The 22,200-nt window shown below is 39.0% G+C and overlaps 1 protein-coding gene across 1 annotated transcript; it reads right to left on the minus strand.

The window, feature by feature from the left end:
• Window positions 1-748: 748 nt before the first annotated feature.
• Window positions 749-6,710, minus strand: LOC132859134 (uncharacterized). Its single transcript, XM_060889741.1, has 6 exons — window positions 6,269-6,710; window positions 5,156-5,255; window positions 3,948-4,516; window positions 3,514-3,719; window positions 2,304-2,463; window positions 749-1,053 (listed from the first exon to the last, which is right to left on the minus strand). The coding sequence occupies exons 1-6, from the start codon at window positions 6,450-6,452 to the stop codon at window positions 896-898; spliced, it is 1,377 nt and encodes a 458-aa protein (XP_060745724.1). The 5' UTR covers window positions 6,453-6,710; the 3' UTR covers window positions 749-895.
• Window positions 6,711-22,200: the final 15,490 nt, after the last annotated feature.

Below are 22,200 nucleotides of genomic sequence, written 5' to 3' on the forward strand. Positions count from 1 at the left end.
GCCCAGATTTGGGCCAGATAAACAGCTGAGCTGTGGCCCAGATTAGTTTGTGTTTGTCGGCCCAGAAATGGCCCACATCTCCTTTGCCAAAACTGAACCAAAGCAGTGCCATAAGTCCACCAAGCATGAGCCAAATGTAATTTATATGGCCCAAATATGGCTCACATCTCAGGCGTCATCGGGCATCAAGGCAGGATACACCCTGGACGGAGTGCCAACCCATCGCAGGGCACACACACACACACTCTCATTCACTCTCATTCACTCACACAATCACACACTAGGGACAATTTTCCAGAGATGCCAATCAACCTACCATGCATGTCTTTGGACCGGGGGAGGAAACCGGAGTACCCGGAGGAAACCCCCGAGGCACGGGGAGAACATGCAAACTCCACACACACAAGGTGGAGGCGGGAATCGAACCCCGACCCTGGAGGTGTGAGGCGAACGTGCTAACCACTAAGCCACCGTGCCCTCCAAACGTAATTTATGTGGCCCAAATATGGCACACCTCTTCTTTGCCAAAACTGAACCAAAGCAGTACCATAAGCATGAGACAAATAATACAATTTAATGTGGCCCATATGTGAGCCTTATATGCAATTTTAGCATGGTTGAGTTCTGTTAAAATCTAACGGCCCATATGTGCCCCACATGCAGCTGGCAGTATGTTAACTTAAAGGTAAATGAAACACTCAACAACAAATGTACTCAAAACAATTTATTTCAAAACAAGTGCTTAAATCATCACAGCTTTAAGAGTATAAACATAAGAATACATTTAAGAATGTATTAAACTCATAAAAATATAAAATAAAATAAAAATCACAGAAGAAAATACAAAAAATCAGAGTAACTTGTAGAGAACTTGAATTTGCTTTTGATGATGTGCCTAATGAGGGTCGGCAGTGTTTTGTTGGGCCTCTCTTTTATTCATTCGCTCCCTCCTACCCCCCTCTCGGTCTCCAGCGAGGTGCAACCATTTAATTATGTTGGTTTCGATCTCTTTATTTGAGGCTTTTGCAGAAAGGAGATTCTGCCTGACTGCACCTGCAATAAAGATGAATTTAAATAATGCTAGCAGCAATACAACCTGGAAGTTAGAGCTGGAGGATAATGGGGAAAATAATTTCAATAAATATAAATTATTTCCTTTAATATTTTCATTGCAATAATTAACCACCTCTGATTGACCAAAAAAAAAAAAATTCCAGTATAATTTCGAAAGGAATTGCAAATTGTATTTTTCCAATATGTGGGCCATAATAATACTAGAATTTCTTATGACAAATTATTTAGATTTTGTTTGTTTTTTCACCAACCGGTTAAAATTTACAACTCTGGATGTATTCTGCTTTAAAAAAGACATGCACACTTTAATGTAAAAACACACCAACACAGATAGCATAAATGTCACGTTTAAGTCCAAAGACGATGAAGAAAATTCAAATAGAATTGTTTTTACTAACACAAAAACTCAAACACAATGATGTGAGACAGCGTGCAAGCACAAACAGCCAAGTACTGAATACAAGGAGGAACTTAAATACAGATGCATACTTTGACAGTATGATAATCTCAAGCAAAAAATTTTTGATTACAGCTTTAAAATGTATGATTGACAATATATAATACAATACAATATAAAAAATAACTTTATGCAAAAACAAAAGAACTTATAATAAAAAAAATGCAGTCACTTGAAAATGCAGCTAATGACAAAAAAGAGGGAAAACAAGAATAGCCAACCCATCCCCTGTAATGATTATTATTTTAATTAAATTAATAAAAAGATATCTTACTATTGCAATTATATACACTATTGTACTGTAAAAAAGAGTACTTATGTATTCATAATAATAATAATAGTTACAATAATGTGGATTGCTTCTGATAAACAATAATAATAAACAATTATAATAAAAAAATTTCTCTTTAAAAAGCAACAGTAAAATTACAATACTAACATTTACATTGTCTTGCTTTCAAAAGTTAAACCACTGAGCTTTTTTTAGCAGAAAACCACAGACGTTTCTCTTTGTTGACAACAGATTTATAAACGATTCTTATTATGGATGGTTGGTGCACGTTGCATTCCCAAATGCAAATTATAAGCGGCTCAAACTCAAACTTGCAGAGACGCATTAACTGTGATTCAGCACATTTTTACATTATCATGACTATTACTATTACTGTGATAACAGAAATTACAATACGATGTTCTGTAATGCGGTTTTGAAAATTTGTGTATTGTGCAAAGTGCTATACAAATAAAAATGACTTCTAAAAAAGGTTCTTACCAATGACAACTTCCGTTATGACCAGGCGTTGGACACCAATCTTCCCATTGACTCCTCTCCAATTCATACCACGTGCCACAGCAGTTGTAAAAGTGGCTTTCAGCACTCTCCACACGGTGTCTTTCAGGTCAAAGCCACCAACCAGACCCAGATAGGTAGTCTCAGAGGAAAAAAAAACATTGTGTAAGTGGTTGAAATATGCATTTAAAAAGACCACCCTAAAATGAAAATGCTGTTATATTCAAAAATGAACTATAAACTATCACATACTCCATCTGAAAACATTTTCTAGATTTGTAATATGGACATTCTTGTCATTGCCCAACCCATGCCACACATTAGGGCTGGGCAGTATGAGAATATATACCATCTATCTATCTATAAATTACAGGAACATCTGTCTGTCTGTGTGTGTGTGTGTGTGTCTGTTATTCCCATATCTCTCAAACCATAGGTCCAATGGAGTATAAGCTTGACAGGTTTCTTGCTATGGGCACAAGAAAGTGCAGTACCAAGTTTGACGTTGTTTGGAATGGAAATACAAATCGTTAAATATATTGGTAAAAGAAGCAGACGTTGGCTTTTGCCAATACAGTTCACTATGTAGCCTGCTGCCTGAATCCATATTTAATGTATGTCATTATCAGTACTTGCTTTCTACCATGCACAAATAAAAATGTCACTGAACTTTTGCTGTGTAACTGTAACAATAAGCACTCAAACACACCAAACCAACAATAATTACTAAAAACACACACAAAAACTGATTTTGCACTGGCAATTTGCACTAGTAGTATAATATTAGCAATAGTATATGATCTGAGACTAAATTATAATTAGACATTTTGCTATATCATGTTAAACATACGCGTAGCACAGCAATATTGAAACTTTAGCGATGAAACGCATGTACGAGAGAATAATGTGCAGGACACATTGATGTTAAAAAGGTGGTAAAGGATGACTTGAAGGTTAGTAAATCATGGGCAAATTTTCATTTTTGGGTGAACTGTCCCTTTAAGCACAATAAGTTAAAAAAAAAAAAAAACTTAATGTGGTGCACATGCTGACACAGCTAAAGTGCACACACAGAAAACCAATTCAGGTATCTTTCTTTTGACCAAGTGACTATCGTGTGTAGTATTCATGTAAACAGTTGGTTGTGTGTCAAGTGAACATAAACAGTTGAGTGTAAACTAGATGTTCTTACCAATTCTGATTTAGAATCAGGGTTCATCTTCAGCTCAGGCTCCAGGCACTGGAGAGACTCTACATCTTTGACAGGAAGACGATCTCTGAACTTGGCCCCATCATGGACATCAGGCCTTGGGCGATGTGTTGACTGTAGGATTCTCATAATTGTATTTTGCTGGTCTAGAATCATTTCTTGTTTTGTCAATATCTCCCTTAGCAAAACTGAAAGAAATTAACATGCATATTAGCTGACTGACACATTAATCAAGTCGATGTGATGCATTAGGACTTGATATATTCTCCAGAACAGTTTAGATAATTTAATACATTATTTTATAAATGCCATATGTCCAAAGAACATTATTCTCTACAGCCATTCAATCGTAGATATTAATAATCAAGAGTAATAAACCCGAGTTATCTTTAAAGTTGCACAATTGTATAACATACTTTGTAGTGCTTGGTTTCTCCTTATGCCAGATTCTGAGCCTGCTGGCTGCAAGTAATCTAAACTTGACTGGCTATTTGGCTGGAAGAGAGATGGTTGGTGATTTGGCAATGGCTGACTAGCTAGCTGTTGGAGAGGTGGTTGGCTCCATGCTGGCTGCTGACTAGCTGGCTTGTAGAACGGGGATTGGTCACTTGTTGGTGGCTGACTTGCTGGCTGGTAGAAAGGGGATTGGTCACTTGCTGGTGGCTGACTAGCTGGCTGGTGGAAAGGGGATTGGTCACTTGCTGGTCGCTGACTTGCTGGCTGGTAAAGAGGTGATAGGTCACATGCTGGTGGCTGAATAGCTGGATGGTAGAAAGCAGATTGGTCACTTGCTGGTGGCTGACTAGATGTCTGGCAGAGAGGAGGCTGCTGTCTTGCTGTAGAGGGGCTTTGAGTTGACTGATGAAATGTTTGAAATGCTGGTGGCTTAATACGAGGCGGTGGTTCCAGGCCTTTCAAATTTTGCCCTTCATTATCATCATCATCGTCACTCAAAAGTTTAAAGTTTTGAAGTCTAAAGCTCTTCCTTTCATAGAAAAATAGAAATGAACACAAGGTTACTACTGCTATATACTGAAAGGGCTATTTGCTAAATTTAAAAAACTCAATAATAATAACAACTAGAACGTACATTTCCTGAAGAAAATGTGAATGGTGCTTGCACGGGGCAAGTTCCCCTCATTGTTCTGAGTGTTTGGATATGTCACATGTCCATGTTGTAAAAAGTTTTTTGATTTTGCATATTTTGGGGGCGGGGCTGGGGCACAACCGGAAGGCCAGTCGGTACACCAATTTAAAAGTTTGATAAGGGTATCACCCTAAAGGAGCTGGCCGTGTTTGGTGTAGATAGTTCAAAAGCTTATCGAGTTATAAACCTCCAAATTTATAATGGGAGTCTATGGGAAAAAAGGCCACTTTGAGACCCGGTACCGGAAGTACCGGTACTCAGATTGCTTAGAAAAGTAATAGCACACCTCTCCTCAATGAGCCGGTCAATTTGACATTCATGGGTCTAGGACAAAAGCTGCGGGACAAGTTACGTGCCGAAGTTTTGTCCAGAAGAGTATGCAGGATAGTAAGAATGTTGCTTTGCAAGCACCATTAATAAAATAAAACTCATAATAGAATACAAAACTCATGTTGGAAAACAGAAGTGTGTACTTACATAATTCGTCTAGGTTTTTTAACCCCACTCTCTGTATCAGATTGAATGTCAGAGAAGAGTTCTGCTTCAGGGAGCTTTTTCCTGGCATCATCATAGTTGTCTAAAACACATGCAAGACTAAATAACAACCACATAGTCAAAATAGTCCCTTTCACACATACATTCTTTACTGGTAAACTACTGGTAAATTATTGCAACATTAAAATAATGTTGTCAACTTGGACAGATGAAACTAAAGCACTTCTCATCCATGTGGATGAAAAAAGCGGTTCAGTGTTTGAAGGGATAGTTCACCCACAAATTAAAATTCTGCCATTAATTACTGACTTATGTCATTCCAATCCTGTAAGACCTTTGTCGAAGATATTTTTAATAAAAATCTGAGAGGTTTCTGACCACCTGTAGACTGCTATGTCAATAATCCCAAAATTGCACACAAAAAGTATTCTCGTCGCTTTATAACATTAAAGTTGAACCACTGTAGTCAGATGGACTATTTTAACAAATTATTTACCACCTTTCTGGGCATTGAAAGTTGCAATGACGTTGCTGCATATGGATGGTTCAGAAACCTCTCGGATTTCATCAAAAATATCCTCATTTGTGTAACAAAAATTAACAAAGGTCTTACGGGTTCAGAACGAAATTAGGGAATCAATGAAATAATTTTACTTTTTGGGTGAACTATCACTTTAAAGGTCATTTCGAACGATTGACATCAGAGGCTACTAGTACTTTGGTACTGATGTGTGAATGGTATCTTACTGGTAAAAAGACAGAACGCCATTGCGTGTTTGAACAGCACCTTTCTGTGTTTAGTGGAAAAGTTGTACTTGTAATTTTACAGTAATTTACCGGGCTTACTGAGTGAAAGGGACATACTGTAAACAGAATAAACATAAGCATAATTTATAAAACATTTATACATTTGATAACATTGCATAAAAATAGAAAGGTTGATAGAATCCACTGATATTATAAACACTAAAATATTTTTCTTTTGCAATAAAAATCTGTTTTTCTAAATTTTTTTGATAAAGCACAAAACTTATAGTGAGACATTAAATATTATGTATCGCATATATTTATTGGGGTTAAACATTAAAGAACTACCTGTTGTGTAGAGAAGCTTTACTTTAAAGATTTTCCACTCTTTCTTGGGTTTCATTGCAAGTTTCACAGCCTTTGTGAGGCTCTCCCCTCTTAGGTGTGGCCAGACACATTGGTCACCATCTACCCAACCGCTGGGCACCACTTCCACCTCATTTGTTTCCAAAAAAGAAACAATATGGAACATGCCTATTATTGAACAAAAAAAGGAAAACAAGAGTCTCAGAACTGAAAATATTGTTCACATACTAAAACACGTTCATTTGAGTTCCACAGAAGTACATCATACACATTTGGTACTTAATAAAATATAGCTTTGTTTGATATTGATTCTATTAAACTGGCAATCGTGCCTATATTCAGGAAAAACATTATTAACCTTTATTTAACTAGACAAGTCACAAAAATGTAAGTTCTGTCATCGTTTACTCACCCTCAAGTTGTTTCAAACCTGTATGAACTTCTTTCTTCTGCTGAACTCAGAAATAAGATATTTTGAAGAATGTCGTGCACTAAACAGTTGATGGACCCCATTGACTTCCATAGAAGAGAAAAATCAACTGTCCATCAACTGTTTAGTGACCGACATTCTTCAAAATATCTTATTCTGTGTTCAGCAGAAGAAAGAAGTTCATGCAGGTTTTGAACAACTTGAGAGTGAGTAAGTGATAACAGAATTTTCTTTTTTAAGGGAACTACAGTATTCTTTAAAGAACACGTTCATATTTTCAACAACCACCTGTCAGGAGAGTTAAAAACTCCTGAAATATATAAAGCATAAAAACATATTGCTTGCTCGACTGATAATGCTTAAATATATCAAATAAAAATCCAAAAACTCCTAATTTTTACTCCGTTATATAATATTGAAGGGGGCACGGTGGCTTAGTGGTTAGCACGTTCGCCTCACACCTCCAGGGTCGGGGTTCGATTCCCGCCTCCACCTTGTGTGTGTGGAGTTTGCATGTTCTCCCCGTGCCTCGGGGGTTTCCTCCGGGTACTCCGGTTTCCTCCCCCGGTCCAAAGACATGCATGGTAGGTTGATTGGCATCTCTGGAAAAATTGTCCCTAGTGTGTGATTGCATGAGTGAATGAGAGTGTGTGTGTGCCCTGCGATGGGTTGGCACTCCGTCCAGGGTGTATCCTGCCTTGATGCCCGATGACGCCTGAGATAGGCACAGGCTCCCCGTGACCCGAGGAAGTTCGGATAAGCGGTAGAAGATGAATGAATGAATATAATATTGAAATTTGGATGTCATTCTATTAGGCTATGTCACACAGTAAAAACATGCACACACAAAAAAAATGTTTGCAATGTCAGCTAAAACAACAATTACTATATTATTATTGACAATACATATCACACACTCCTACCTAACAGTAAGACCTTGTAGCTTGAACCTAATTTTATATCTTTAAAATGTTCTCCCAACTTCATAGCACCTTATCTTGCAATAACAAACGGGTTTTATCAGGGTTTTATCAACTAGGGAGTCAGACATTATGAATTAAAACAACAATTAGATAAATACTTACCAACTGAGACTTTTTTACTGGTTTATCGCCACACATCCCATATTTAATGTTCTGTTTCATGAACTTGTGCAGAATGTAGTAATGGTAAAACGACAAAATTTTCTCTAAGAGGTAACCTAACATACTTCTCAATACTGCCAACAAACTCTGAGATGTGCACGTCTTCAGAGAGTTCCCTCACAACAAAAATTCCCAAATCACTTGAATTCATTGGATAGTCAAAGAAAGAGCTTCTATGTTTATACTCTTTGTAGACAATAAATACTTTTCCTTCGCTCAAAATGTTGTTCACAACAGTGGCAATACTATTCTGTATTTTCACACAATTGTCTCCTTCAGTTATTTTAATGACTAAACCACCAAGGAAAGCCTCTTGAAACTGGTTAACTGCTTTTGAAAATATCAAAGGTACAGGGCCATTGTTGTGTTCAAGTCTAAGGGTCCTATGGATAGTCTCATCACGTGCATTGCTCTGAGCATTTATTTCGGATAGCCTGCGAATGACTTGGGCCAAAGGATTGCTAGGTCTTCTGACAAGCTTTTTAAGAGTGCCCAAGAAGTTTTCAAAAGAAAAAGCAGAAAATTCTTCTAAATTACCATGCTGCTTTACGTCCTCACAGAGGTGCACTAATCCATGCACATCGTAACAAAGAAATTCCTGACCATATAACACGCCAAAATGTTCAACAAAAGACACTAGACATGTATGAGCAAAGTCATTTAACAGAAAGCAAAATTTCCGACTGAGAAGAATATAAATAGAAACTGACAAAAGCATAAAATGGCTGTACACTGGTGGGGCCAGGACATTACAAAGGACCACTGGACCAGTGTATAACAAGAACTGCCTGAGTTCTGTAGCTTTCCATCTCAGTCTATGTGTTAGTGGTCTTGGTTTACATGCAAAATCAGAAGGTATGTAAAATCTCAACCCTACAAGAGAATCTGAAATTACTTGACTTAGCCGGGAAGATAAACGAACACGGAGTGGCCCTGAACTCAGCCAAAGATCTAAAAGTCTACGCATCATCCCAAGACAAACCAGATGCATGTAGTCATGAGGAAAACCACCAACCATGTCAATGTTTGTTTCTATTAGAGGAGACTTGGCAACATGATGGTCTTCATCTATCATCTGCCGGAAAGAGAGGTCTGTCCTAAGTGGGGCATTCATTTCAGGAAAGGTCATTCGGTGTTTGAGATACAGGCCAGTTTGAGTACATTTACCACAGGCAGAGTGGCCAGTGTGACTCTTGATGGCTTTTATAAAAGCCCTAGCAGGTGCATCACATACAACAGAACTAACTTTTAAAAAGAACCATTTGCCTTTAATCCCAAACCCACAGCTCAGTGTTTTCAATTCACTTACAAGATCTTTCAAATATTCGTTCAAAGATTTTGGTTTAGAGCTACCACAGAACAGTCCGATTATGAAGGGCCTCTTTGCTTTACAGTCTTGAAGAATGCCAAGTATTGGCCAAAACTGTACAGAGTTGCTATTAAACAGTGGAATGCCATCAAAGTTTAACTGCAGTCTAAAAATGTGTTGTTTAGGAACTTTGGACCACATGTTTTCAAATGCTGTCTTTAGTGAATTTAGTATACCAAAGTAATGAAAATCTCCACCAGCTACCATTTGAGTCTTGTAAGAGGTTTTTGTTCTACCATCTTTAGGAAGGAAAGGGAGATGCACCCTAAGTATGGTCAAAAGGGCAGACAAAGCAATCAGAGAGATTCCAAAATTTACAGCCCAGCCTGCCAGTGAAGCAACCAAATCACCACTAACTAAATTCCCATCATCAGATTGGTTATCATCAGAATCCAGCTCTGATGGTGACTCAGCACATGGCTCTTCAGAATCAGACACATGCCTGGTAGATAAATGGTCTGAGTGTAATTCCTCCTCACTATCTTGAACGCAACCAAGGGAGTCAAATAAGTCATTTACTCTTTTAACAGCCCTCCTTCTAAGGTTATTTGGTTTACATTTACTTTCAATGTCCATAATGATAATTTGAAGGGAAAAGCCTCACTAAATAAATCTGTAAGAAAAAAACAAAAACAAAATCTGTTGTAAAAAGGAAGCAGGGTTAAAAGCAGGCAGGCTACATAGTGATATCAGGCATAATTTCAGATATTAATAAAAGTGCAGAATTTTAGTTAAAATTATATAAATTAACACTTGTGGGAACATAAAAGATGAAAAATTTGAAGCACTGTTTATTTGATTTGTATCTTTCTTATTATAATAATTGTCATATTGCTTATTATTTGCATCTTTGCTTATTTTAATAAGAAAGACAAACTATAAACTATATTGTTCTCATACAATTTTATTTAAAACAACTATTAAATTACTCAAATCATGAAATAAGAACTCCGTCCAGGGTGTATCCTGCCTTGATGCCCGATGACGCCTGAGATAGGCACAGGCTCCCCGTGACCCGAGGTAGTTCGGATAAGCGGTAGAAGATGAATGAATGAATGAATGAATGAAATAAGAATTCGGTTACAACCCAATTTTCCTCAAAATCAGCTTTCCTCCGCGGTGAACAAAATACATGTCTCTATCATGTATAAATTTCACTTAACAGTAGGGGGGACAATAAATATAAAATTTCTCATGAGCAATTTTTGAAGGGGGACACAAATAATACAGTCAAACTGTACTTATAAAAGACATGTCCCCACAGTGAAAAACTTTGCTTTTATCATTATTATTGTAACATGGAGACTGCGTCATTATGGTTATTTTCAAAGTTTTTCTCAGGTTCAAATTTTCCTTTTCTCCATCATTTTATCTAGTCTATGACACAGCAAGGCAAGTTTATTTATACTGTAGCACATTTCATACACAATGGTAATTCAAAGTGCTTTACATAAAGAAAGTAAAACTATCATAAAAAAATAATCACAACAAAAAAACAAGTAATTAAAAAGGTTTAAAATTTTATTTAAAATGAATTAAGATACTTAAGAACAGAATGGAAATTGATTATACAAAACATTACAGTGAGGTCAGTTCGGACGTAACACAGTGCTCATTTAGTAAATGCACAGCTAAACAATATGCTAATTGTGGCCGTTAATGTTAAGTTAACATTATGCCAAGTCGTCCCAAATAAAACAATGCACGGGAGGGGAGGGGAGGGGAGGAACTCAACTGTTTTTAAATGCATTTTTTGCGGGGGGTTTTTCTACTTACACAATTATTTAGGTATACATACATATATTTTTCACAATACAGAGTTATTATTTATTATTTATTTATTTATTAATTATTATTAATTATTTTTTAAATAATTTTTTTTGGAGGGGACAATCCGTCCTCCCAGGGATTTATGCCCATGGACTTATGTATTTTGTCCACCGCGGAGGAAAACTGATTTTGAGGAAAATTTGGTTGTAGCTGCGTCTCTACATTACTACGGTGAAAAAAAGGTGTTATTTGTGTAGTAACAGCGTTTAACTCAGGAGTTATTGACTCGGGAAACTCCAATCTGTAAATATGCGGCCAACTTTACTTAAGTGCTGTTGATTTATAGCCAAAAACATCGGAATTTAAAACGGCAAACCAGCAGACCCCTAGCGTACATTAAACTGTTGTTAAACAGGAAAATATTAGCTAATTTGACCCCTTCCTCAATTAAACTAATAACTAAACACTTATAACATGTAATATTGACACATAATGCTGAATATTTCAATTATATGACTTTAAAGTGCCAATCACTTACCTGAAAGTAGCCGTGAGAAAAGCAGAAATGCCGCCTGCTGCCCGAGTCTCAGTCACATTCCCGCCGTAGTCTCACTCCACCAATAGGAGGGAAGATGCATAGCAACCTGAGGTGTGGAACGGCGGATGTCTGCCGCACTTGATTTCAGGATTCCTGTGTTTTTCCACGTATAAGCCAAATGTTTACCACAAGTCGGTGTTTCTCACTGTGTGCCATAGCTCAACCACATATGGTTCTCATGTGTTCCTTGTTATCTGGGCCATATACCTCAAAATGAGTTGTGAACCAGGTGAGCATTTCCCGCCGATTTTAAAGTTATGGCAAAACAAATATGGCCACAATTTGGCCCATATCTGTATAGCCACGCCACATCTAGGCCATATGTGCCAGATAATACCCACATGTGGCCCAAACGTAATTGCTATCTGGGGTAGGGGTGCTAGTACAGTAGGGGTGAGGTCCAGGGAATTTACGCAAATTTGCACAGGGTTAGTTTAATGGGCCATCAAACTAATCTAAGATTTTCCATTCTCACTTATTCCACACCCCTACTGACACTGTGAGATCTCTGTAGATAAATACAGTCCTTCCACATGTACGTAGATTGAAGACATTTCAAAATGACCAAGATAAGCAAGCTTCATTCCGAAGACATCAGGGTGATGAGATCTGCTGGAAAATCAACTCGGGAAATAAACCGCCATCTGAATTCTGTCGGTGTATACGCAACACTGGGCACCATCAGAAGACATTACGGATGAAACAACTGTGGCCTTGGATAGCTTTGCCACCATGACATTTCGTAAGGCAGGAAGACGTGTTTAAACCAAAGCCAAAGCATCTTGTGAAAGTTCATGTTTGGGGCGCAATATCCAGACTTGGACCAGGACCTATCGCAATCTTTGATGGGATTATGGATCGTACTTTCTTCGAAGACGCTATTATTAGTCCACCACCGTTTTTTCCAGGACAATGATCTGAAGCACACTGCTGCAAGCAGAGTCATTGCCGCAGAGGGTATTAACTGGGTAAAGACTCCACCAGAATCCCATTGAGATGGTGATATGAATCCCATTGAGATGGTGTGGCATGCTTTGAAAGATTATATTCGGAAAGAAGCAAAACCAACCTCAAAATCTGAGTTAATTGCTGCCATAAACAAATTCTGGTTTGAGGAACTTACAGAAAAGGCAGGCAGCAAGTACATCAACAGATTGTTTAAAGTTATAGTCTGTCTACTTGTATGACCATTTTCAACAAATAAAAGCTTTTAAATTATGTGTTATTGTTGTTGTATTTTGGTAGCCTATTAGATTAGATTACATGTCAGGAAAAAGCTTGTGCGTTGTATTCACCATTTTTTGATTACGTAAAACTTTCCATTTATTGCTGTAAATTTAAGTTGGTTATATCAACATATGTCAAATTAAGTTATGCAATTGTGACCCAATTTTTATAAGTTATAAACATTCATCTGAAATACCCTTTAAGTTATGCAGTAAATAGCATTTAAACTAAGTAACTGCAAGAAAAAGCTTGTGCTTTGTATTAACCCTCGGGGGTTTTACCATTTTGGGACACTGGCAGAGGTTCAGACATGCTCTTACATTTGGTCTTTTTTCAGTTACTTCAAAATATATTAATGGCTAATATCACATAACACTGTATTCAGCACAAACTGGGCTACAATACTATGTAGGTAAAATGTATGTACATGTTTGTATTTTTAAGTAAATGATGTTTATGCGTGGTTAGTAAAAAAAAGAAAAAGAAAAGTTGCTGAAATAAGGCCAAGAAACACATACTAAACAATATTTGTTCACAAACAATAAAGTTCTCTACTCTTGTAGAGTTGAGAATTTGCTACAAAAAAGATGTAAAAACCATTTTACCCACTCATTCACATGAAACAATACATTGATTTAACTTTTGTAAGACAGTTTTTGTTGTGTAAAGGCAATATGCAAGGGCGGGTCAATGGTCATGAATTTTGCAATTGCGACCCATTTTTTATAAGTTGTAAACATTTATCTGAAATACCCTTTAAGTTACGCAGGAAATAGCATTTAAACAAAGTAACTGCAATCACCCCACAACATGGTGAAAACAGGAAAAACTGTTTTTCTTTTGAATCGATTAGTATTGGGGGTTGTGTCAGTGGTCTATCAAGGCTAAATGTTATGAAGCAGCTAAAATAAAGACTGTGGGGAGACATACGTAAATAATGCATATTTTATTTGAATAATGAATAATTATTTTTTTTAATAATTCACATTTTATTTTACATGTGTACATATGGACATGAGGGTGACGGCGTTTTTTATTTTTAATAAATGAATATATTACGAGTGTAGGGGCATCTGTATTCGGCCTGAACATAATGAAACAGGCGTATTGTTTACATGTATTTCACTGCATGCAGCACTGCGCAGACAAATCAATCTATGACATCAAAGTTCCGCAAGAGCCATTAAAGTTACATTGATCTCATGTGTCAATCGATCTGCGCTGGTTGCTAATCTCTCCATTGTGATATGCCTCAATGGAAAATAATCAGACAAAAAAGGCTAAATTAGTACATAACTACATAAGAACAACCTCTATATTGGGATATGCTCAATGCAAATAATCAGATTAAAAATCATGTGTTAAACAGTGTTTATTGTTCAGAGAGCATGAACAGGAGCTTATTTTTAATAAAAAAAAAATACCTCAGCATCACATATTGTATTTAGATAACATTGTGTTTTATAAAATATATAAATAATGACTTAAACACGATATAGAAAACTAAAACAGATATTTATTGACTGATAACACTTTACAGATCTTACAACACACACTGAAAAAAATGATTCATTCAATTTACTCAATTTTTTTAAGGTAAGTGGTGCTACATTTAAACAAAAGAAATTATAAAAATATTTTTTAAACAATTTTTTTGTTTAAATGTAACTTAAATAAATTAAATAAATTAGCTTATTATTCATATAAAATAAGAATAACAATATGATACATTTATATTGCGCTCAAAATGCTTTAGATATGGAATGAGGGATTTCATTCAGGATGAGCTGTTTGCCATATCCTCTACTACACCATAATATATAAAAAACAAACCACTAATTACACCAAATAACACTCTTTATTATTATTAATTAATTAATAATAATTATTAATTTTGATTATGATGTGATTGTGACAGGGGCGTGGGGCGTTAACACTACTGCAATACTGATAAACTATCGCTAATAACCCCAAAGTTGGCACCAAGATCTCATTTGTACCAAAAAGCCAGCCGTGACAGCGGAGATAGTCGCGGATGTGACTGTTTACTGTATGTAACCGGCAAAAGAAAATAACACATATTGTCGACTCGTCAGCCTACAGTACATGAAACACGACTGCCCTCTACAGGTTTTGTATTTCCTCCGCCGAACATTTGACCCCCCTTCAATAGACTGCCGCAGAATGCCGGAAGTTCTCGCGACATTCTTCTCTCCGAGACGGGCCACATCTGTAGGAACTCTGAATGTTGGTACTATGACAGGGAAAGGTAGAGAGCTGGCTGATATGATGGAGAGAAGGAAGTTGGATATACTGTGTGTACCGGAGACCAAGTGGAACAGTAGCAAGGCTCGTAATATAGGAGCAGGATTCAAGCTGTTTTATTATGGTGTGGATAGTAAGAGAAATGGGGTAGGTGTGGTTCTGAAGGAGGAGTTTGTGAGGAATGTTCTGGAGGTGAAGAGAGTGTCAGGGTGATGTGTCTGAAGTTAGAGATTGAAGGGGTGATGTTGAATGTTGTTAGTGGTTATGCCCCACAGGTAGGTTGTGAGTTAGAGGAGAAAGAGAGATTCTGGTGTGAATTAGATGAGGTGATGGAGAGTATTCCCACGGGTGAGAGAGTGGTGATAGGAGCGGATTTTAATGGACATGTTGGTGAGGGGAACACGGGTGATGAGGAGGTGATGGGCAAGTTTGGAGTTAAGGAAAGGAACCTTGAAGGACAGATGGTAGTGGACTTTGCTAAGAGGATGGACATGGCTGTGGTTAACACTTATTTTCAGAAGAGGGAGGAACATAGAGTGACTTACAAGAGTGGAGGTAGGAGAACACAGGTAGACTACATCCTTTGTAGAAGAGGCAATCTGAAAGAGATTAGTGACTGTAAAGTGGTAGTGGGAGAGAGTGTAGCCAGACAGCATAGGATGGTGGTGTGTAGGATGACTCTGATGGTCTGTAAGAGGAAGAGGTCAAAGATAGAGAAGAAAACTAAGTGGTGGAAGCTGAAAAAGGAGGAATGTTGTGAGGAATTTAGACAGAAGTCGAGGAAGGCTCTGGGTGGTCAGGTAGTGCTGCCAGATGACTGGGAAACTACAGCAGAAGTGATCAGGGAGACAGGGAGAAAGGTGCTGGGTGTGTCATCTGGAAGGAGGAAAGGAGATAAGGAGACATGGTGGTGGAATGAGGAAGTTCAGGATAGTATCCAGAGGAAGAGATTAGCCAAGAAGAAGTGGGATATGGACAGGACTGAAGAGAATAGACAGGAATACAAGGAGTTACAGCGCAGAGTGAAGAGGGAGGTGTCTAAGGCCAAGCAGAAGGCATATGATGAGTTGTACACTAGGTTAGACACTAGAGAAGGTGAGAAGGACTTGTACAGGTTAGCTAGGCAGAGGGATCGAGAAGGGAAGGATGTGCAGCAAGTTAGAATTATTAAGGATAGAGATGGAAGGGTGCTCACAAGTGAGGAGATTGTACAGAGGAGATGGAAGGAATACTTTGAGGAGCTGATGAATGAGGAAAATGAGAGGGAAAAAAGAGTAGAAGGGGTGAACTCTGTGGAACAGGAAGTAGATAAGATTAGAATGGATGAAGTCAGGAAGGCTTTGAAGAGCATGAAAAGTGTAAAGGCAGTTGGTCCTGACGACATCCCGGTAGAGGTCTGGAAGTGTCTAGGAGAGGAAGCAGTGGAATTTTTAACTAGTTTGTTCAACAGGGTTTTAGAAAGTGAGAGGATGCCTGAGGAATGGAGAAGGAGTGTGTTAGTGCCGATCTTTAAGAATAAGGATGACGTGCAGAGTTGCAGCAACTATGGGGGATAAAGTTGATGAGCCATACAATGAAGCTGTGGGAAAGAGTAGTGGAAACTAGGATAAGAAAGGTGGTGGAAATTTGTGAGCAGCAGTATGGCTTCATGCCCAGAAAGAGCACAACAGATGCAATTTTTGCTCTGAGAGTGTTGATGGAGAAATATAGGAATGGTCAGAGGGAGTTGCACTGTGTGTTTGTAGACTTGGAGAAAGCGTATGACAGGGTGCCAAGAGAAGAGCTGTGGTACTGTATGAGGAAGTCAGGAGTAGCAGAGAAGTATGTCAGAGTGGTGCAGGACATGTATGAGAGGAGCAGGACAGTGGTGAGGTGTGCTGTAGGTCAGACAGAGGAGTTCAAAGTGGAGGTGGGACTGCATCAGGGATCGGCACTGAGCCCCTTCCTGTTTGCTATAGTGATGGACCAGTTGTCAGTGGAGGTCAGACAGGAGTCTCCTTGGACGATGATGTTTGCAGATGACATTGTGATCTGTAGTGAGAGCAGGGAGCAGGTGGAGGAAAACCTGGAGAGGTGGAGGTTTGCACTGGAGAGAAGAGGAATGAAAGTCAGTCGTAGTAAGACTGAGTACATGTGTGTGAATGAAAGGGAGGGAAGTGGAACAGTGAGGTTACAGGGTGAAGAGGTGAAGAAGGTACAGGAGTTTAAGTACTTGGGGTCAACAGTCCAGAGTAATGGAGAGAGTGGGAAAGAAGTAAAGAAGCGAGTGCAGGCAGGTTGGAGTGGGTGGAGAAAGGTGTCAGGAGTTCTGTGTGATAGGAAAATATCAGCAAGAATCAAGGGGAAGGTGTACAGGACAGTGGTGAGACCGACCATGCTGTATGGTTTAGAGACAGTGTCACTGAAGAAGAGACAGGAGTCAGAGCTAGAGGTAGCCGAACTGAAGATGTTGAGGTTCTCTTTGGGAGTGACAAGATGGGACAGGATTAGGAACGAGTACATCAAAGGGACAGCTCATGTTGGACGTTTGGGAGACAATGTTAGGGAGGCCAGATTAAGATGGTTTGGACATGTTCAGAGGAGGGAGAGGGAGTATATTGGTAGGAGAATGTTGGACATGGAGCTGCCAGGCAGGAGGCAAAGAGGAAGGCCAAAGAGGAGGTATATGGATGTAATTAATGAGGATTTGAAGCTAGTGGGTGCAAGTGTTGAGGATGCAGAGGATAGGGATAGGTGAAGAGAGATGATTCGTTGTGGCGACCCCTGAAGGGAAAAGCCGAAAGAAGAAGACGACTGCACCTGGTCACTTTAAGGACAATCTTTAAAAACCATACACTTTTATGTATATGTATATTTATGTATATGTATATACAATATTTAATATTCTCCACATATTTCATATTTTTATATAGTTTTTATATAGTTTTCTTATATAGTTTGCTTTTATATTTTATACTTTCTTATTATTTTATTCTCATTTTATTTTTTTGCTCTTTTATACTTTTTTGATATTCTTTATTCTTATACCGGACAGTTGCATAAAGCATTTCACTGCATATCGTACCCTGAATGTATGTGTATGTGACAAATAAAATTTGATTTTATTTGATTTGATATTCATCCCACACATTCAGTTCATATCTATACTTTTAAAGTACTTAAAGAAACCTAATGTAAGTTTGGCTTGAATAACCATTAATGTCTTCAAACTTATACTTGGGCTTTGAAATTGAAATATTGTAATTCAGCAAATGGTCAACTTATCCTATGATGTTCTAACTCCGGGGTCGGCAACTCCGGAGCCGCAAGTGGCTCTTTCATCCCTCTGCTGCGGCTCCCTGTAGATTTGGAAAATAAATATTTAATTAAAATTTATTTTATTTTAGTTTGTTAGTTTTTAAAAAAATGTAATTCTAAATTCTAAGATTATGATGCTCTTGTAACATTAAAATAAACCGTGTTTAATTTTTTTGTCACTCAAAATACAATATGCATCATAACTGCAGGCTTGCGAAATCCGACACAGAAGCAGACGCATTTTTGGTTTGCTGCAGCCGGTAAGTTAAAATTTTGATGTCATACACGGCTGTCAAGTGTCACGCATTGAGAGTGACAGTCATGCATTTTGGTCTTTTCTCACACTCTCCCGCCACACATCGTATTTGTCAAGCAGAAAAACTTTTTGACTATTTATCATATATTTAATATGACGCAGCACCCAAAACGTATCTGTCCGCACCGCTCTCTCTATGGAACCGGGCAGGAATCAAGCGCGTCTCCCCTGGAGTTATCAGCCAATCAAAAAAAGAGGCTACACAATAGCCAATCAGAAAATAGCACCATCTGGGAAAGATATAATGCAACAGCCAATCAAAAAAATTGCATTTTATAAAACATTTTATTTGAAATTAACCTTCAACCCAGCGTCTTTTTTGTTAAGGTTAGTTCAAACTGTTCAAAATATTTTTGTTTGCCTGCAGAAATAAAATTTCCTTTACTCGGTAGCAGTTCATTGATTTCATAAATGCAACACAGTTTTTTCTGTACTTTCCATAAAGGTAAAACACGATATATGCAGTGTTATCTTCATTTTAGAAGTCAAAAGGGTTTTGTTGCTCCCTGTGTTTTTTTTTCTGTGGGAAACGGGTCCAAATGGCTCTTTGAGTGTTTAAGGTTGCCAACCCCTGTTCTAACTGCTCTTTCTTATAGCAATATATTTTTCAGTTAAAGTTTCTAAAAAAATTTATTGTTTTAAATGACATATGTATTACTTTTCCTGTGCTTCAGGTGCAGTGTGACCTCTGTTGAAGGTTGGAACATTCTGAATGTGCCGAATACACAATAGATTTGGGATGCTCTGGATCGGCGTATACCACAGCGTGTACAGTGAACAGCGTTCCTGCCAAAATCCAGCAACTTCACATAGCCATTGAAGAGGAGTGGACCAACATTCCACAGGCCACAAATAAACAACCTGATCAACTCTATCTGAAGGAGATGTGTTGCACTGTGTGAGGCAAATGGTGGTCACACCAGATACTGACTGGTTTTATGACCCCCAATACAGTAAAACCGCACATTTTAGAGCATAATATTTAAATATATAGCACTTTCACTTGTCTTCACATCTTGAACACTGCCCTTAAAAAGAGCAAACTGCAAAATTCATGTTTTAGTACAAATATATATATATATTTCACTGATTTATTTTGAGCAGTCAATCCATCAATGATATACAAACAAACCAGCACCACATCTTGTAACAGAGCACGAGAAAGTGTGTGTGTGTGTGTGTGCGTCCTTCTCCTGTTGTTTAAATTGCATTTTGGCAACTCAACTACAGGATGCCTTTTCTGCCACCTGCTGAATTGAAGCATAGAGTACATTGTGTGTGTGTGTGTGTGTGTGTGTGTGTGTGTGTGTGTGTGTGTGTGCGTGCGCGTGTGTCTGCGTCTCTGCCCTTCCCCCCTCTGCAGTATAAACTGTAATGAAAGTGAAAGTCAGCAGCTCCATTTTGTAACGAGTGAAAAGTAAAAGATTTCAGGAGTAAAAACTCCTGAATATCTAAAGCTCTACTATATAAACACACTGAAGAGACGCTAGATGCAGAAGAGTTTTGTGGGTTTGTACTGAAGTTTTAATGTACACAGGTTGTTTTATAATTTGTTAGCTTGACTATTTCCTGTAAGTGAACTCTGTGCTGCACTGGTAAAAATTATGTGTTGGATTTGCTTAAAATATGTATGCACCATTTTTGCATCAAATTTTTTAAGTAAACACAACTTGGAAAAAAATTACGTAAAATTCACAAGAAAACCGTTGTTATATGTACTTGATTTTTTGGGTACACTCAACAAGGGTTAAACGCAGAGCACAAATTCCTAGTATGGGTCACCATATGTCATTTCACTAAAATAAATTACACATGCAAATCACACAAAATAAAGCATTTCACTTTATTTTTTGAAACCGACTGCAATGCAATGGTGAAGCCTAAAACCACACATCATGAATGTACAACAAATGTGTCAAATTAACAAATGAAATAACCCTCACCTGGATTGGTCCAGCAGCCGGGTCTTTGGTTGGGGGATCTACTGCCAGGCTCATTGCCTGACCACCTTGACACCCCGCTCGTTATCAGTCAAGGAGGACCTGCCATCCGACCTCTCTCTGGTGCCTGCTGAATACCATGATCTGGGACAAGTGTTCAGTAGAGCTCGTGCCACTTCCCTGCCACCGCACAGACCTTATGACTGCGCTATCGACCTCCTACCGGGCACTTCTTTTTCTTTGTGGAGAAGAAGGATGGGACTCTACGGCCCTGTATTGACTATCGGGGTCTTATTGCCATCACCATCAAGAATCGCTACCCGTTGCCACTCATGGCCTCCGCTTTTGAGCTCCTCCAGGGAGCCACCATTTTCTCCAAGCTGGACCTTCGGAACGCCTATCATCTAGTCTGCATCCGGGAGGGTGATGAATGGACGACCGCATTCAACACTCCCACTGGTCATTACGAGTACCTGGTGATGCCGTTCAGCCTCACTAATGCCCCAGCAGTGTTCCAAGCACTGGTTAATGACGTTTTACGGGACATGTTAAACTTATTCGTGTTTGTTTACCTGGATGACATCCTCATTTTCTCCCGCACACCTGAGGAACACACCCATCACGTCCGTGCAGTGCTCCAGAGGCTTTTGCAGAACCAGTTATACGTGAAGGCAGAGAAATGTGATTTCCATGTCACGAAAACCACCTTCTTGGGCTTCATTCTGGCAACAGGGAGTGTTCGGATGGATTCTGACAGAATCAAGGCTGTTAGAGATTGGCCCTGCCCTGGAACACGTAAGCAGCTCCAGCAGTTCTTGGGATTTGCTAACTTCTATCAGCGATTCATCTGGGGCTACAGCTCGGTCGCTGCACCCTTGCACCAGCTAACTTCTCCCCTTCAACCCTACTCTTGGGGCCCTCAAGCTGAGCAAGCCTTCAAGAAGCTGAAGCAGCTTTTTACCTCTGCCCCCATCCTCTCCTTGCCGGATTCCACGTGACAATTTGTGGTTGAAGTTGATGCATCTGATACCGGTGTTGGGGCCATTTTGTTTCAAAGGGACATCAAGGACAATAAACTTCACCCGTGTGCTTTCTTTTCCCGCCGTCTCTCCTCGTCCGAACGAAACTACACTACGAACGTGAGTTACTGGCAGTCAAACTCGCCCTGGCGGAATGGCGGCACTGGTTGGAGGGTGCGGAACAACCGTTTCTGGTCTGGACCGACCATAAAAATCTTGAGTATCTCCGGACTGCCAAGAGACTGAAACCCAGACAGGCTCGTTGGGCACTCTTTTTTGGCAGGTTTAACTTTGTGCTGTCTTATCAGCCGGGAACGAAGAACGGGAAGCCAGATGCTCTCTCTCGTCAGTTCTCCCCCGATCCCGTTGAGGCCATCGCTGAACACCTTCTTCCCCAGTCCGTCACTGTTCGGGCGCTCCGACTCGGGATAGAGAGAAGGGTTCAGCAAGCCGTGTCTAACCTGCCGGTTCCTACTGACTGTCCTGAAGGCAAACTTTATGTCCCTGGCCAGCTCCGTTCCCAAGTTCTTCAGTGGTG

This window comes from Tachysurus vachellii, chromosome 16, assembly GCF_030014155.1.
Source record: "Tachysurus vachellii isolate PV-2020 chromosome 16, HZAU_Pvac_v1, whole genome shotgun sequence".
Lineage (NCBI taxonomy): Eukaryota > Metazoa > Chordata > Actinopteri > Siluriformes > Bagridae > Tachysurus > Tachysurus vachellii.